This window comes from Grampus griseus (genome assembly GCF_964374135.1).
Source record: "Grampus griseus genome assembly, chromosome: 1".
In the NCBI taxonomy this organism is placed as follows: Eukaryota; Metazoa; Chordata; class Mammalia; order Artiodactyla; family Delphinidae; genus Grampus; species Grampus griseus.
The window spans coordinates 119,357,466-119,373,844 of NC_139017.1; the positions used below are offsets into that span (position 1 = coordinate 119,357,466).

The window sequence follows — 16,379 nt, forward strand, 5'->3', positions numbered from 1 at the left end:
AGGTTAAAATGAGAGAGAGTTTGTAATTAGTAGAAAATTTATTGTTTAAATTATCTAATTACAGTAATAAAAATAGAATATAAAATATTAGGTATCAAATTTTGAGTTTATATAAAACTTATAAATAATGTCTTTAAAACCATCTCATTGTTGGACTTGAGCTTGAATTCCATGAACATAAAATATTTACACAAGATGCAGTGATTTTTAAAATATGTCCACAAATCCACTGATACTCTTCCCTTCAAAAAGTGGAGCCTAATTCTCCTCCCCTTGTGGGGTGGACTTAGGGACTTAAATATAAAGAATAGAATATGGCAAAAGAGATGATATGTGACTCATAAGACTCATCACAGAAGATATTTTGTCCTGCTCTGGGCTCTCTGTTAGATCACTTGATCGGGGGAAAGTCAGCTGCCATGTCAGAAGAACACATATGTATACCAAGTAGTTATTTTGAAAGACCCACAGCAAGGAACTGAGGCCTTCAACCAACAGCCAGTAAGAAACTTAGACCTTTGTCAATAGTCAGGTGAACGAGCAGACTTGGAATGGAATCCTCCAACTGCAGTCAAGCCTTTGGATGCCTGCAACCCTGGCTGACATCTTAATTATAATATCATTGGGAAACTCTGAGCCTCAGCCACCCAGCTAGACTACTCTTGCATTTTTACCCTAAAGAAACTGAAATAATAAAAGTTTATTGTTTTAAAGCCTTTATGTTTTAGAGTAATTCGTTAAGTAGCAATAGGTATTTAATATACCAAGTTTTAATTATAATCATTTTTAAGTCTTCATCGTCTCCAATAACAAGTAATTTAGGCTGAATAACTGATAAAAATATAAAACTTTTTACTTTACTTTCAGACATTTCCAATAGTTGAAAGATTCTGTGCAAGAATTTATTTTCCCATTTCTTTCATTGACAAGTATAAACTTGATTGTATGTGTGTGAAAATGTGAATGGACTTCAAATCTAATTGAATTTTTATATCATCCTATATTTCAAAATTATGATGAAACTCTAATTTACAGAAGAAAAGCCATTCTGCTTCTAGGAAGTATGTCATTAAAAATGTTTATCAACCAAAAATGGATTGAAGTATCTGATATACGTGTATAGTCAGCCCTCCATATCTGACAGTTCCACATCTACAGATTTAACCAACTCGATCTAAGATATTCAGAAAAAAATTTCCAGAAAGTTTGAAAAAACAAAATTTGAATTTGCTACTCACAGGCAACTATTTACATAGCATTTACCTTGTGTTAGGTATTTTAAGTAATCTATAGATGATTCAGGAGTACGTGCATAGGTTATATGCAAATACTACACCGTTTTACGTAAGGGACATGAGCATCAACCCATTGTGGATACGGAGGGATGACTATAGTCTGGATTTGAGAGCCACTACCCCAGGTCAGCCGCACCTTGGGCTATGTGCCATATTATGCACCTATTTCATGAGTCTCTTGTCAATAGTAAATAGCACCACACACAGTAACTCACTGCTCAAGTACATTTTCAAGTGATAGAAAGCCTCCTGAGCCCCATTCTATTGCCATGACTGTAGAGTAGTGTCAGATCACACTTGACTCCAAAGGCTCTAGATAAAATTTATGGCAAAGGGGTGCCTAGAGGCTGTAGTAACTCCACTCTCCACAAGGGTGATCAGTGTCTCTGGGCACTCCGTTATTCATTAACAGCTCACTAGTCTGCCACATCACACCAGCTGGGGAACTGTGCTTAGAAATTCAGAAGAGAGAGTACTCCTTTTGTATTGGTCTTCTCGTGCTTCAATAATAAAATGCTACAGAATGGGGAGCTTAAACAACAGAAATTTATCTTCTCACAGTTCCGGAGGCTGGAAATCCAAGATCAGGGTGCTAGCATGGTCATTTTTAGGGAGGCCTCTCTTTCTGGCTTGTACACGCCAGACATCTTGCTGTGTGCTTATGTGGCCATTTTAGTCTGTGTGCATGGAGAGGTGGAGAAAGTAAGCTGTCTGGTATCTCTTCTTTTAAGGACATTAATCTTATTAGATCAGGACCATTTTACTTGTTTTCTGCTCTGGTTTGTATATGTCTTCAGTTTTTGTTTCTCTGTTTCTTTTTTTCCTGTTTTTTTTTTGATTATTCAAATACATTTTATAATCCATTTTAATTTATCTGTTGGATTTTTCATTGAACCTCTTCACCTTATGAATTTATTTTCTCTAGGGATTATAATATAAATCCTTAATTTAGCACAATCTACTTAATATTGTACCACTTCACAGAGACTACAGAAAGGAGGAGCCTAAATGGCAGGTGTGGTTGCATGAGTTGTGTATTTTATATGAAGTGCTATCTTTCATGAAAAAATTTTCATTAATAGTATGTGTTTTGGGTTATATTGTTGGCATTGCAAATGTTACATAATCCTCTGGATTCTGTTATAAGAATGTTGACTTTTTTTAAACACACTCTTAAAAACTACTTGCTTTTGAACATTCTCCAGAGTCCTCAGGATTGTTTTGTTTTGTTTTGTTTTTTGCCAGATGTTAGGTAGATGTTAGGATCTTACTTCAACAGTTGACTACTTCTTTAAGCCTCAGTTCCTTTATCTGAAAATGGGGATAAAAACAGTACAGTACTTACCTCATAAGATTGGTAAGAGGACTAAATGAGATAATTTGTTTAAAGGACTCAGAACAATTTGACGTGTAGCAACCATTCAGTAAATATTAACTGTATTGTTATGATTGGTGATCAGTAATATCTTTCTTATGAGGTAATCAATATTAAAGAAAATGATAAATTGTAGTTGGAAGATTATATTAGGTAAGTAAACAAGTATAAAAGTATGCAAGGCTTTATAGGCCATGACAAGTAATTTGAATTTTATCATGAAGGCATATGGAAGCCATAGATCTTTAAAGACACAATTTCAAGAGATTATTATGGCTTCATCACTGTGTGGGAAATTGTGTGTTGGGAAACGCAGAGACTACTTAAGAAGACATTGCAAATAGTCAAAGTAAGAGTTGATAGAAACCTGAATTAGGGTGATAGCAAGGAAATGGAAGAACAGAATCAGTTAATCTGGCTATGTTTTTGAGGTAAACTCTACAAGACTGATCGATAATATGAATAAACTATTAGGTGTTATTTGTTGAGATAAAGGGCTGATTTTAGAGAGAATTAATTATTGGTAGCAACTGAGATCTTTTGAATGTGTTTTGAATGTGCCAAGTTTGAAAAATACCTATAAGACTTCCAAGTGGAAATGATAAATTTGAAAGTTATCAGCATAGAGATTGATATTTAAAGCCATGAACGTGATTCACTTCAGAAGAGAAAATAGAGATGGGAAGGGGACCTAGTATCAAGTCCTCAACAACTCCAGAAATTTGGTGAAAAGAAAGAGTCTGAAAACAAAACTAAGAAGAAGTCATCAGAAAGCTGGAAGAAAAATCAGGAGAGTTTTAAACAACATAGGGAAAAAAAAAAAGAGATATCTTCAGGATATCAGGAGAGCTTTAGAGAATCTGGAAATCAGAAAATATGGAAAAAAAAAGATTTGAAGGAGGAGAAATGATCAGCTCTGTTAAATGCCATTGAGAGTTCAAGAAAGATTAGAACAGAAAAAATGTGTCCCTTGTATTTATCACCATAGAAGCTTTTGTTAGGGAGAGTTTCAACAGGTGGGTGAGTACAGTAGAGTTGAAATCCATATATAAATAAAAAATTGATAAATTGAAAAATTAATAAAAGGTGAATAAAAGGGCATAGTACAGGGAGACAACTCCCATGGTAGTTTTCACTCTGAAATCAAACAGGAAAAATGGAATAGTAGCTAGAGGGCAATGAGGGTCAAGGGAGTCTTGTTGTTCTTGCATTGGTGATGGTAGAGGTGATTATGGTAGTTTAAACATGGCTGTGAATGATCCAGTAGTGAGGGGATGATAAAGGAGAGAGTTAGGATAATTGCAGAAGCGAAGCTAAAGGGGGATGGGACCAAAGCACATGTAAAGAATTTGGCCTCTGCTGAAAGAAGGGATGCTTCCTTCATTGTATCAGGGTAGAAGAAGATGCATGAATATACAGACAAGTTTATAAATTTGGTTATGGAAATATGAGAACATTTCCATCACTTGACTTCTGTTTTTACTGTAATGAATGAGATGAATTATAAAGTGCTGAAACAAAATATACATACAAAGAAGCCTTTCCTGTATGTTCTGTGTTAACTGTCCAGTGGATGTTGAGGGGTGTGATAAAATGCTTTGCTGTATTTTCCCCAGTCATTACTAAATTATGTGGCTATTTGAACACTATGCCATTGATGGAATTAAAGAGATAAGATAAACTCCTTGTTTTCCATATCAAATATAATGAAAAAAACAATAACATATTGTTCTTACTCTTTGTCAGGCCCTGCTCTAATAATTATATATTATACTTTATCAGGCTTTTTTCATTTTATTAATTCACTTAATCCTGTTAGAACCCTATAAATTGGGTATTATCATCCACAGTTATCAGACTGAAGCCCAGAGAATCGAATAACTTGCCTACACTTAGTAAATAGTAGAACTAGATTCAAATCCAGCCAAATTGTCTCCAGATTTTAGGCTTTCACCACTATGCAAAGGACATTGATCTTGAGCAACAGATTCACTCATTCATTCATCTACTCATCCATCCAACAAATATATTTATTGGCATTTACTATTTAGTTAAGCCCACTACCCCCCTAAAAAGAAAACCCTACTCTCTGCAAAATACTAAGAATGGAGGATGAAAAAAAAAAAGAAAAGTACAGTCCCTACCACTAAGGAAATTATATCTAGCTTGCTACTATGGCAAAGAATTACTACATAGAGCTTTAATATCAATGAAATGTGTGGTAAATTCTATAAGGAAGGAAGTGATATGAGAATTTAAAAACTATCCACTCTTATTTAAAGAATAAAGAAAAGTGACATGTGAAGAGACCTTGAAAAATGCATAGAATGTGAACTTACGTAAATAGGGAAAACAACATACTGGACAAAACATTAAATAACATAAGCAAAAGCCCAAAGATGGAAAGATGTGGCAGATGTATAGGGGGGGAAAAATGGAGCTCTTCTCCTATAATATAGGATCCTAAGCTTAACTGTAAAGGACCATGAAGGTTTTGTTTTCCTTCGTCTGGGTGGAAGGCATGACATGATTAGAGTCCTAGTTTTAAAAGATGAATTGTATAGCAGTGAGTGATATCTTGAAGCAGAGAAGGAAACTGGGAGGTTTTTAAAAGTGCTAATGGGATTATGTTCAAGCAACCACTGAGAAAAATGTCAATCATCAGCCAAAAAGTAATTATAGTTAGTATACACAATGAAGTACAGCTTCTATCTTCAAAGAGCCTCCAGTTTCACCAAGGAGGCAAGACTTACTTACATTAAACTATTAAGGGACAAACATATATGTATTGGTAACTGTGATGTTGTGATTTATAACAAGAAAGATATATTTGGTCCTTGTCCCCAGTTCTGGCATAGAGCTCCTGACGCTTCCTAAGTGATGAGAGCAGAGCAACAAAGACGTCTTTTGTTATGTTAGTGAGGTGACTTTTGGAACTCATCTAAGGATGAGGGCTGGTTTCCAGGGGAATCAACCACATGATTAGAGGGTTAGAACTTTCAATCCCAAACCTGACCTCTGGGGAGGGAAGAGTAGCTGGATTGAGTTCAGTTTTCAAAGGCCAGTGATTTGATCAATCACACCTGCGTAATGAAGCCTCCATAAAACTCCAAAAGGACTGGGTGCAGAGAGCTTCCAGATTGGTGAACACATGGAGATTCAGGGGGAGTGATGTGCTTAGAGAGAGAGCATGGAAGCTTCTCACCCTTTTCCAGTCCTTTGCCCTATGCATCTCTTCCCTCTGGTTGTTCCTGAGTTATATCCTTTTATAACAAACCAGTAATTTACTAACTTAAATGTTTGTCTGAGTTCTGTGAGCTGCTCTAGCAAATTAATTGATACCAAGGAGAGGGTTGTTGGAACCTCCAATCTATAGCTGGTTGGTCAGAAGCACACATGATAAGATGGACTTGTTGCAGGAAATGGGGTGCAAGAGAATGGTCACATCCCAGGTCTTGGGCAAGTCCTTGGGACAGACCGCCAAGTGAGGTTCCTTGGATTTACACAGGAAAGAATTCAAGAGCGAGCAGAAATAGAGTGAAAGCAGAATTATTCAGAGAGAGATACACTCCATAGACAGAGTGTGGGCTGTCTCAGAAGGCAAGAGGCCCCAGGATATAGGGTTGTTAGCTTTATGGGCTGGGTAATATCATAGGCTAACAAGTGGGAGGATTATTCCAACTATTTGGGGAAGGGGCAGCGATTTCCAAGAATTAGGCCACTGCCCACTTTTTGGCCTTTTATGGTTAGCCTAGGAACTGTCATGGCACCTGTGGGAGTGTCATTTAGCATGCTGATGTATTACAGTGAGCGTATAATGAGGCTCAAGATATACTGCTTTTTTTTTTTTTTTTTTTTTGCGGTACGCAGGCCTCTCACTGCTGTGGCCTCTCCCGCTGCGGAGCACAGGCTCCGGACACGCAGCGTCAGCGGCCATGGCTCACGGGCCCAGCCGCTCTGCGGCATGTGGGATCCTCCCAGACCTAGGGCACGAACCCGTGTCCCCTGCATCGGCAGGCGGACTCTCAACCACTGCGCCACCAGGGAAGCCCCTGGAAGTCCAGTCTTAAGCCATCTTGGGCCTAGTAGGTTCTAACCAGTTTTTGTGTATCCTCATGTACTGTGGCATTCTTTTAAAGGTTGTGCCCTGCCCCCTTCCCTCCTATCTTAGACTTGCAATTAGCATCCAAAGAGAGAGGGGGGAGGGCAGGATGGTAGGACTGAGCTCTTAACCTGTGGAATCTGATCCTATCTCCAGGTAGGTAGTATCAGAATTAAGTTGAATTGTAGGACACCCAGCTTGTGTCAGAGCATCCTTTGGTGGTATGAGAAAACTCCCTCACTCCACACAAACCAGAACCTTTAGGAACATTTTAGTGTTGTGTTTTCTATCCCTGATCTTTTATTCTTGACCAGGTTTCCCATGTCAAGGTTTACACATAAAATTAAATTTACCCATAAGAGTACCTTTTCTAGGTAGTTGTTCCAGACCACACCCTGTTTACTCTAGACTTGAAATTCTGGCTTTCATTCCTCTGAGTCTCTAGTGCCTTGCTTTGGACTCAAACTCTTAATGCTTTATATTTGGACACTTCGGCTTTCACTTGCTAGCCTTGTTTTTCTACTTTGCTCTAGGCTCTGCTTCCTTTTCTACTGTTAATATTCCTGTGGCCTCAAGTGAAAATCCTACCTGTTCACTTCTTTCCTACTGCCTGACTAGCCCACAGGTTCTGCCCTTCTTCATGGTCACCTTGACTTCCATAAATGTTCCACCATCAGATTTGGCATTATGACATATAAAAACTTTAAGAGAGTCTTCTAATAGAAGATTAAAAGATTAGAAAAGATGAAACCCTCATAGACTAGAGTTAGCAGAGATTCAATTTCAATAGAGAGAGGGAATCAGTCAAACACGGGAAACATATTTTCTGAAGATTAATAAGCATTCTTTTTTTACCTGTATTTGCCACCTGGTCCTAAATTCATCAACTGGTTTGTCAGGAAATAAATAATGAACAACAATGTGATTCAGGTTTTTATATTGGATAGCTTGGCTCTGATAACAAATAAACCCAGAAACATATATTGATCAAATATAATTACCTTTTATTTCTGGCTTCCATAAGAGTCCAAGTTGGATAATCCTGGTCAGCGAGTACTTTTTCAAGCAGGGATTCAGGGAGCCAGAGTCCTTCTACCTTGTAGATCTACCATCTTCTAGCACTTTATCCTAATCTCTGTGCAGTGGGTCAGAAGAAGAAAGAAAATATAGAGGAAGCACATTTGTTTCTTAATAGCCTTGGACCAGAAATGACACATATAACTTTTGCTGACAATGTCCTAGAGAAGACTTAGTCTCACAGCCACACATAATAGCAAAGGAGGCTGAGAGATTTCATTTCTTTGAGTATCCAATGAAGGGAAAAGCAATTTTTAAGGCAGCTATTAGTTTCCACCAGAGTTAAGAAAAATAAGGTAAAATGAATTACAAAGTCCTTTGCAAATATGAGATAATAATAACTATATGTAAAAATAATACATATGATTAAGTAATAAGTATAAGGTAAAATGCTGCTATTGAGTCAGTGCAAGTTAAATAATTGTGAGAGATAATAAAGGAAATATAGGAATCAGTGCATTTCTTTGTTAAAATATTCCAATAGTGATTTTTCTCTCCAAAAATCACGATTAAATCACAAATTGAAAAGGAATATCAGTTGGGAAAAATGCCCCTTAATAAAGTAAATAACTGGTTCTTGTCAATTTTATTAATGTGGCTTTCAAAACAATTGGGACAGAAAATAAACTGTGCTTAACACTTGTATAATGGATTATATTTGTCTGCTGTGTGATGTAGGTCAGAAAGAGTCTGAAGATAAAATTAAGGATGAAGAATTGGATGTCGATTTTAGGATATCAGTGTTCAAACTACCAGTACATACTTCAGATTCACTGAGGTATACTGCATTATTGAAAGCAAAAGAACAAGATTATTTTCCTATGTATACCGAGCCACTTTCTACCACTCATCAAAAACCAGTAATTAAAATAAAAGACATGCTGTTGGAGAAGAGTGTAAGAAGAGAGTTTCTTACAACACAAAGAACTGGTATGAAACTCCAAGCACTTTATGATATTGATAAATATTGCTCAGAACAAAAGAAGCAGGCAAGCTATAAAAATAAAGTAACAGCTGTAAGTGTGGCACAAGTGGCCAAAGAACGAGTTAGAATAACTATTCAAGAAAATTTAAATAAGAAAATACATGCTACGCATAAACTGACTGCAAGAGATAATAAGACCATTCAGAATGGTTTACAACGACTTCGGCAGGACAGATCCAACTACCTTGAGAAAGTAAAAGAGAGGAGAGTCCTGTTTCTGGAAGAAAAACAACAAAAGGCTAAAGACCGTTTATTAATTCAAAACTTAAATAATGAGCGCACTCTTTTGACCAAAGCAATGACTAAAATTGACAGATTGAAGAAGAAGCAGGCTGTCTTAAAAGAGAAGAGCCTAATTGTTCAGCAAAAACTGGCAACTGAAAAATATCAAAAGGATTTACTTAAACAAATGAAGGAAATTAGGTAAGTACAGTTTTGATATAATAGAAGCTTTTACGTTGCTGGGGAGGAAAAAATTTTCCTCTGCCTTCTAGATTCTCCTGGCTGGTTTAAGAACTAAATGGATGTGAGACAGATTAACAGGAGAAAATCAAACAAAAGTTTAATAACATCTACACGTGGGAGAGACCCAGGAAAACTGAGTAACTCCCCCAAGTAGCTGAAGCCATCACCTTAAATACCATCTTCAGCTAAAGACAAAAGGAGGTGTTGAGGACGGAGAACCAATTATGAGAGGTTACCAGGAAAAGCACAGTAAACAAGGGTAAGGTTGTCATAGAGATCTGTCACCTGTCTTCTCCATCAAGTTTCTAGAGGTTTGGTCATCCTCTTCCTCAGCTTATAGAGTTGTAAAATAGCTCAAAGAGATGAAAAGACACAGATAATTCTAAAGGGTACACCAGACAGGACCCCCAGTAATTTTATTTTACCCTTTTTTACCCTTGTGTGTCTTTCACATAGTTTTTTTTTTCTTTTTTTTTTTTTCTTCTGATATTAGATTGAAGCTTATCAGCCAGTTTTATCCTGGTTATATTTTAAGTGACCAAACTGTGAATACGTATGTTTAAGGCTTATCTAGAAATACTTAAAGATCATTATAACTGTTTATTTCATTTACATTTTAAAATGCTATTGTTTAAAAAAAGTAGTCTGTACTAGAAAGGAGTGTAAAATAGGAAGAAAACATTTGTCTTTTCCTAGCGATAAGCAAATTTAAAACTATTTACTGAGGTACTTTATATAATATCTTTTTAAGTATGAAAAATATATTTTTCTCCTCCAAAATTTAAAAACATTTTCCTTAATGTATACTTTGTGTGTGTGTGTGTGTGTGTGTGTGTGTGTGTGTGTGTGTGAGAGAGAGAGAGAGAGAGAGAGAGAGAGGGAAAGATTTTGGAAATAATTTTTTTATAATGTAATAGAAAATATATATTTTGGAAAAGAGAATGAAAGCTAGTCTGGTATATCAAAATGTAAGTCTAGCACAAATCAATGTTAAAGAAAATTTTTAAGCAGCTTAGTTTTATTACAGCAAATTGAATGTCTGGCCATCATTAATCTGTAGAGGATACACAGTCAAGTGAGCTTCCTAATGTGTATTAACTGAATTATCTTCTCTTGTAAGCTGCTGCACAGATATTATCCTTGAGAGTACACAGGAATAAGGCAATGTTCTGGTTATGTCAATAATGTATCCTAAAAGGCATTACTGAGTTTTATTATAAATGTTTTCAAATAAAGATTATCAATGTGCAGAAAAGAGCTGTGACTCAAAAAAGTAAAATCTGTCTAGAGACTTCAGAAGTTTCTCAGTTCTTTTTCTGCCATTTGATTCTTCATTAACGTATCAAACACTTCACCTAAAAGCATTCTGGTGAATCTCAATAACTAGTGAAGTCATTACTGAGAATATAACTTCCTGATCCTGCTCTGGAATGAGGAAAAATGAATGAAGAAAGGGGAACCATAAAGCTCTAGTTTAGGAAATTGATAAAATACCCATAGGAGTGTTTAGGAATGAATTAAAAAGAGACTTTAAAATGAAAGAATTTCTATATCAGGTAAAAGCTGGTCATAAGTTTCCCCAAATATTCTTGTCCCTACTTGAAAAAAGTGATGACACTGCTCAGGGCAGAACAGCATCGTGTACATTTTGAAGTAGAGTATCATTTAACTTGGAAGATCTGGCACCTAAGTCAGTTATCCAATTACATCATCTTCTTCTTGTCCTTATTTTTGTCATCAATTGACCTTCTTGACTACCCTCTTCATTCCCTGTGGTCCTTATATCCTGATATATAAAGCTTTTCTTTATCCAGCTTCTGCCGTTATCACTGCTAACTTCCAAATTCAGAAGAACAACCCTCCCAATTGCCTAACCTAAACATTTTTGGATCCCAGAACCCTTTAAACTCATTTCCATAGACATATAAATGCCACCTCATCACTTGGAACTGCACCACCTCTTAAATTTTAAACTCATATATTTACTTATGGCTAAAATCTTTATCTTTTCAACTCTTTTTTTCCTTTACTTTCACCACATGTATTCTTCAAATATATTGTGGCACTCATCCCTCAAGTAACCTTTCTTATAGACTTTCTAGTGTAGCTTCCAGGGTTCTTTAATTCGATTATTCTTTTTTCCATTTCACCCAGTGTCGCTGATGTCTTTTTCTTTCATTGCCTCCACCATACTAACCACCTCAGCCCCTACCTTGGAACAATCCAATTATCTATCTTCATTTTTTGTATTCAGGTAAAAATGGCTAGAAGGCATCAGTGACTTGTAGATTTATGCTGATATCAATTCTATGGCCTCCAACTTTAGCTGCTCCCTCAGGTGCTTGCTCTTTCTCCCATTACCTACAAAAGTGATTTTAAACCTCATCAACTATAGAGCTTCCTATGCACATACAACCTCTGACCTTTCCTTCTCAACAAGTCACTCTGTCCCAAAGGAATTTTAGGTCTTCAAGCTTGAATTTGTTCAATTTTCCAATTCCCTATCTATAAAATTCTACATATCCTATATTTATCCTCATTTCCTTTTCTACTGTCTCAGGATTAGTTTCCCATTTTCCTGTTAAGAGCTAATAATCCCTCTGTTTTTGCTCTTAGTAAGCCTGGAAGTGGGTAATGCAAGACCTCTGTGCTAGGCAGAATTATGGCCCCCAAGAAGATACCATGCCCTGATCCCTAGGACTAAAAATAGGATAAGAGATGGTGGGGGAGGGGAAATTTCCCCTCTTTCCCCTATTAGTTCCTTTGACTGGCAAGTAAAATAGCATAAGGCAGATTAACAGGAGAAAATCAAATGTATTACATGTGCAAAGGGAATCCATGTAAGTATGAAGTATTCCAAAGTCAGCAAGGCAAGGTAAGGTATATATATACTCTGGACTAAGGAGAAGAAGGTGAGGGTCTGAGGCTTCAAGGGGAAGTAAGGTTATTCACAGGAAGAACAACAATAGTTAATGTTTGGTAAAAACATGTTTGCTGGGCCATCCTAAGACAATAAGGCACTTCGATCAAATGGGCTTTGCTAGGTTCCTCCCTGTCTACAATGCCTAATACTTTACTATAGTAACTATGGTGACAGCTTCTTCCTGACACAGGCCCCCTATTTTAATTTCATTTAGGCAGTAAGGGGGAAGTTCAAAGGTTCTTTGGGGCCTGGATTGTTTTTAGCTCAAAATAATTCGCATTCCAGAGTGGCATATCTTCAGGAAGCCTGCCCTTGTCCCCATCAATACTACACTCATGGATATGCTACCTTACATGGCAAAGGGACTCTGCACATGTAATTGAGGGTTGACCTTAAAATAGGAAGATTATTCTGGATTATTCAGATGGGGGCAGCATATTGCATGAGCCTTGAAATGCAGAGGCAGGAGAGAAAGTCAGAGGGAGTCAAAGTAGGAGAAAGACTTGACATGACACGGCTGACCTAAAGATGAAGGGAGCCATGTAGAAAAAGTGAGAAGGAAATGAATTCTGACAACAACCAGCAATCTTGGAAAGAGGACCTCAAGACCTGGATGAGAACCGTGGCCCTGGCTGACACCTTGATTTCAGTCTTATAAGAACCCAAGTAGAAAATCCAGCTGAGCCATGCTGTTCCTGGACTTCTGACCCATGGAAATTATGAGATAATACATGGTGGTTGTTGTAAGCCAATACATTTTATAATAGTTTGTTTTATAGCAATAGGAAAATACAGACTCTTTTTTTCTCCTTTCTTACAATTGCTTTGTTATTCCAGGACCTTTGCATTTCCATGTACAATTAGCTTTTAAAACATTCAAATTACCTAAAGTTAATACATTTAAAATAAATGGTAATCTAAATTTAATCACATATATATTTAAAATAAATTTAAATGTTAATTTCTACCCAAAAATCTCTTCACATATTAATTTGGGGAGAACTGACATCTTAGTAATATTGTCTTCCAATCCTTGAACACGATATAACTCTCCATTAATTTAAATTTTCTTTAACTTTTTTCAGCAATATTTTATCATATTCAGGTATAGGCCTTGCATGCTTTTTATTAAACTTATGTCAAAGTATTTATTTTTTGATGGTATAGTAAATGGAATTTCTTAATTTCATTTTCCAGTTCGATTCTGGTATATATAAATATTGATATAATAGATTATTATGTTTTTCACTCTTCAATTCTTTTAAATAGTTTGTTTTTTAAATTTTGTCCAAGTTTATAATTGTTATCTGTAGGAGGGCTATTTCAATAAATGTCTTAGACTGAATTAGTACCATTAATTAATTACATGTGCAAGGTCTATTTTTCTGTGACTTCTACTCTGTTGCATGTCCACACATGACTACTCTCCAGAGCTCCTATTTCAAACGAGTTGTAGCTAATTTTCATTGAGTGATTATTAAATACCAGCCTTCCTCTAAGGATTTTAAATGTATTAGCTCATTTACTCCCTACTAAGCCCTATGAGTTGGATTGTCCCTTCTTAAAGGTGAAGAAATGATGCATGTAGAGCTTAAATAATTTGTCCAAAAATCAATCAGTAAATTGCAGATCTGTATTTCAAATCCAAGCAGAATGGTTTCACTATGTGTACTCCTAACCATAAGCCATGGTTTCTTTGTATTCAACTCCCTAGGCATTTCCATATAGATAGCCAGGCTCTTTAAACTCAGTATTACCAAAATAGAATTCTAATCTTTCTTCCCATCTGGCTGCTCTTAAGTTCCCTATCCTGATGAATGCCACTGTTATCCATACAACAAAATAAATTATTAAATGTTAGGTACTCCTCTAAGGATTTTAAATGTATTAACTCATTTAGTCCTTTACTAAACCCCATGAATTGAATTATTCCCTTTTTAAAGATGAAGAAAATGAGATAGCGAGAACTTAAGTAACTTGTCCAAAATCACATAGTCAATAAGTTGCAGACTTTCTAGACTTAGGCCTCTCTTCCACTCCCTAAGTCCACATTTCTGAGTATACTTAAATACAAATAAATATATGTATTTCATTTATATGTTCATATACCTTTATTTCTCTTTACTTTCTATAAGCTTCTCAAAATTATATCATGTCTTATTTATCTTTATGTTTCCAGGATCTAGGGATAGTGCCAAGCACTATAATACATAACTCTTGAATGAATGAGGATGAATGAATGAATTTTCCTAAGGCCCATGACATTTCTCAGGTTTGCCAGAGTAACCTGGTTCACCTTTCTCTAACATAATAAGAGTCTGCTAGGTATACCATAACAAAATACCACAGACTGGGTAACCTAAGCAACAGAAATTTGTCTTCTCAAGTTCTGGAGACTAGAAGTCCAAGATGGAGGTGTTGTCAGGTTTGGTTTCTCCTGAGGCCTCTCTTCCTTGGTTTGAAGATGCCTGCCTTCTCACTGTGTCCTCACATGGCCTTTGTTCTGTGTATACACATCCTTGGTGTTCCTTCATCTTCTCATAAGGACACCTCTAAAAGGCCTTTCTCCAAATACAGTCACATTCTAAGATACTGTGGGTTAGGATTTCAACATTTGAATTTGTGGAAGTCATAATTCAGTCCATAGTAGAGTCCTAGAAAGACCTTGGATTTAGTGAGGCTTAAGTAAAAGTTCTGCAAGTCATGGCATAGTTTGGTTAGATGCCTCTTTGGGAATCTAAGCCAGCGTTTGTAAAAATTCTCAGTTATAGCTAATAGAAAACTTAGAAATATTAGCCCAAGATGAATATTATTTAATGATATAATGATATTTTAAGCAATAAATGGAGTTCTATCTTTTTCCCATTTGGTATATATCTATTTTGAAGACATTTAATTAACAATTAGATTGATTGTTATGGTTTTAGTCATTTAAAAGTATCTTATTCTGTTACCTTACTTTTTTCTTCTTAGGGCTCAAGAAATATATAAAGGACACTGTGAAGAAAAGATTGTTAATGATATAATTGCCTTTCAAAAAGCTTGTGAAGGATTTCAAGATACTAAAACAAAAGCTGCAATTGTGAAAAAGAATTTAATCCTTAAAGTTCCCAATGGAATGACAAAGTGAACCAATGCCAGATCACATTCTATGGTCATTTTGATTTATGGCCATTATTTTTAGTTAAAGCACTTTGAAATAATACTATAAAAGAAGAAGTACTCTATGTCACAAGATGGATTTGTATGTAAATCTTCTAAAAATATAAAGAGTGATTAAAATGTTTCTCTTCTCGATCATAATTTAACCTAAATCATGTTGAGTTGGCTCACCTAAAGGTTCCTTACATATCCAGATATCCAAGGAACAATGAAAAGTGATTTAATTTATTGCAGGAAATACTGCAAAGGCATTGCTTGTATTGTTTCATATCCTGAGTACAGCAATTTGTAAGCCATTCTCAGTTTCTCTGGCAACCTTAGAATAGTAATTTCAGCCCCAGCTATTGACTTTTATTAAGACACTGTGTTCTTTGATTAGTTTCTTTGCCTGCTTTCATATATTTAATTATATTTCCTGTTTATTTTGTTAAAACAATTTCTTTTTTCAAAATAAAAGTTTCACCATTATATTGGTGACTCATGTTCTTATAAAAATTTAGAAAATATAAATTGTAAAAGGGAAATTAAGCATTCTTATTAACGTCCTAGTAGATTGTAAGATTTTTGTGTATTTACTTTCAATGTGTTTGCCTTTACATATATGGGGGGCAGAGAGGAGAAATAGAGAAAGGATGCATGTAATTGAGTAATTGTGATCATAAAGTATTCAGAAATGGTATATATTCATTTTAAGTCTATTTAATACATATTCATGGTGTAGAATTTGAAAAATAAAGAATATAAAAAGATACAAAAATTCTTTGTAAAATTTTAGTCGATTTTCAATAGTATTTTCAATCTAGAAAGATAAATGTCTCACTTATTATGACACTGCTCACTTAATACAATGTAACTAATGCCATTCAAAATTTCTCTTTAATACTCATCAGTTATATATGCAAGTTTTTAAGTGTTTCTTTTTAAAATTCTCTAATTTTATTAGTCTATGGTAAATTTCCCAAAATTAAATATTTTACAACAGCAGTTGTTCATTG

The 16,379-nt window shown here is 35.5% G+C and overlaps 1 protein-coding gene across 1 annotated transcript in view; it reads left to right on the forward strand.

The window, feature by feature from the left end:
• The window catches only part of LRRIQ3 (leucine rich repeats and IQ motif containing 3), a gene marked incomplete at its 5' end in the record, with an annotated part of 214,095 nt that extends 198,689 nt beyond the window's left edge, over window positions 1-15,406 (forward strand). The window contains 2 exons of the mRNA XM_082677469.1: window positions 8,528-9,257; window positions 15,196-15,406. Coding sequence (XP_082533595.1) covers window positions 8,528-9,257; window positions 15,196-15,352 — 887 coding nt within the window. The 3' untranslated portion in view covers window positions 15,353-15,406. The remainder of the gene's footprint in view (window positions 1-8,527; window positions 9,258-15,195) is intronic.
• Window positions 15,407-16,379: the final 973 nt, after the last annotated feature.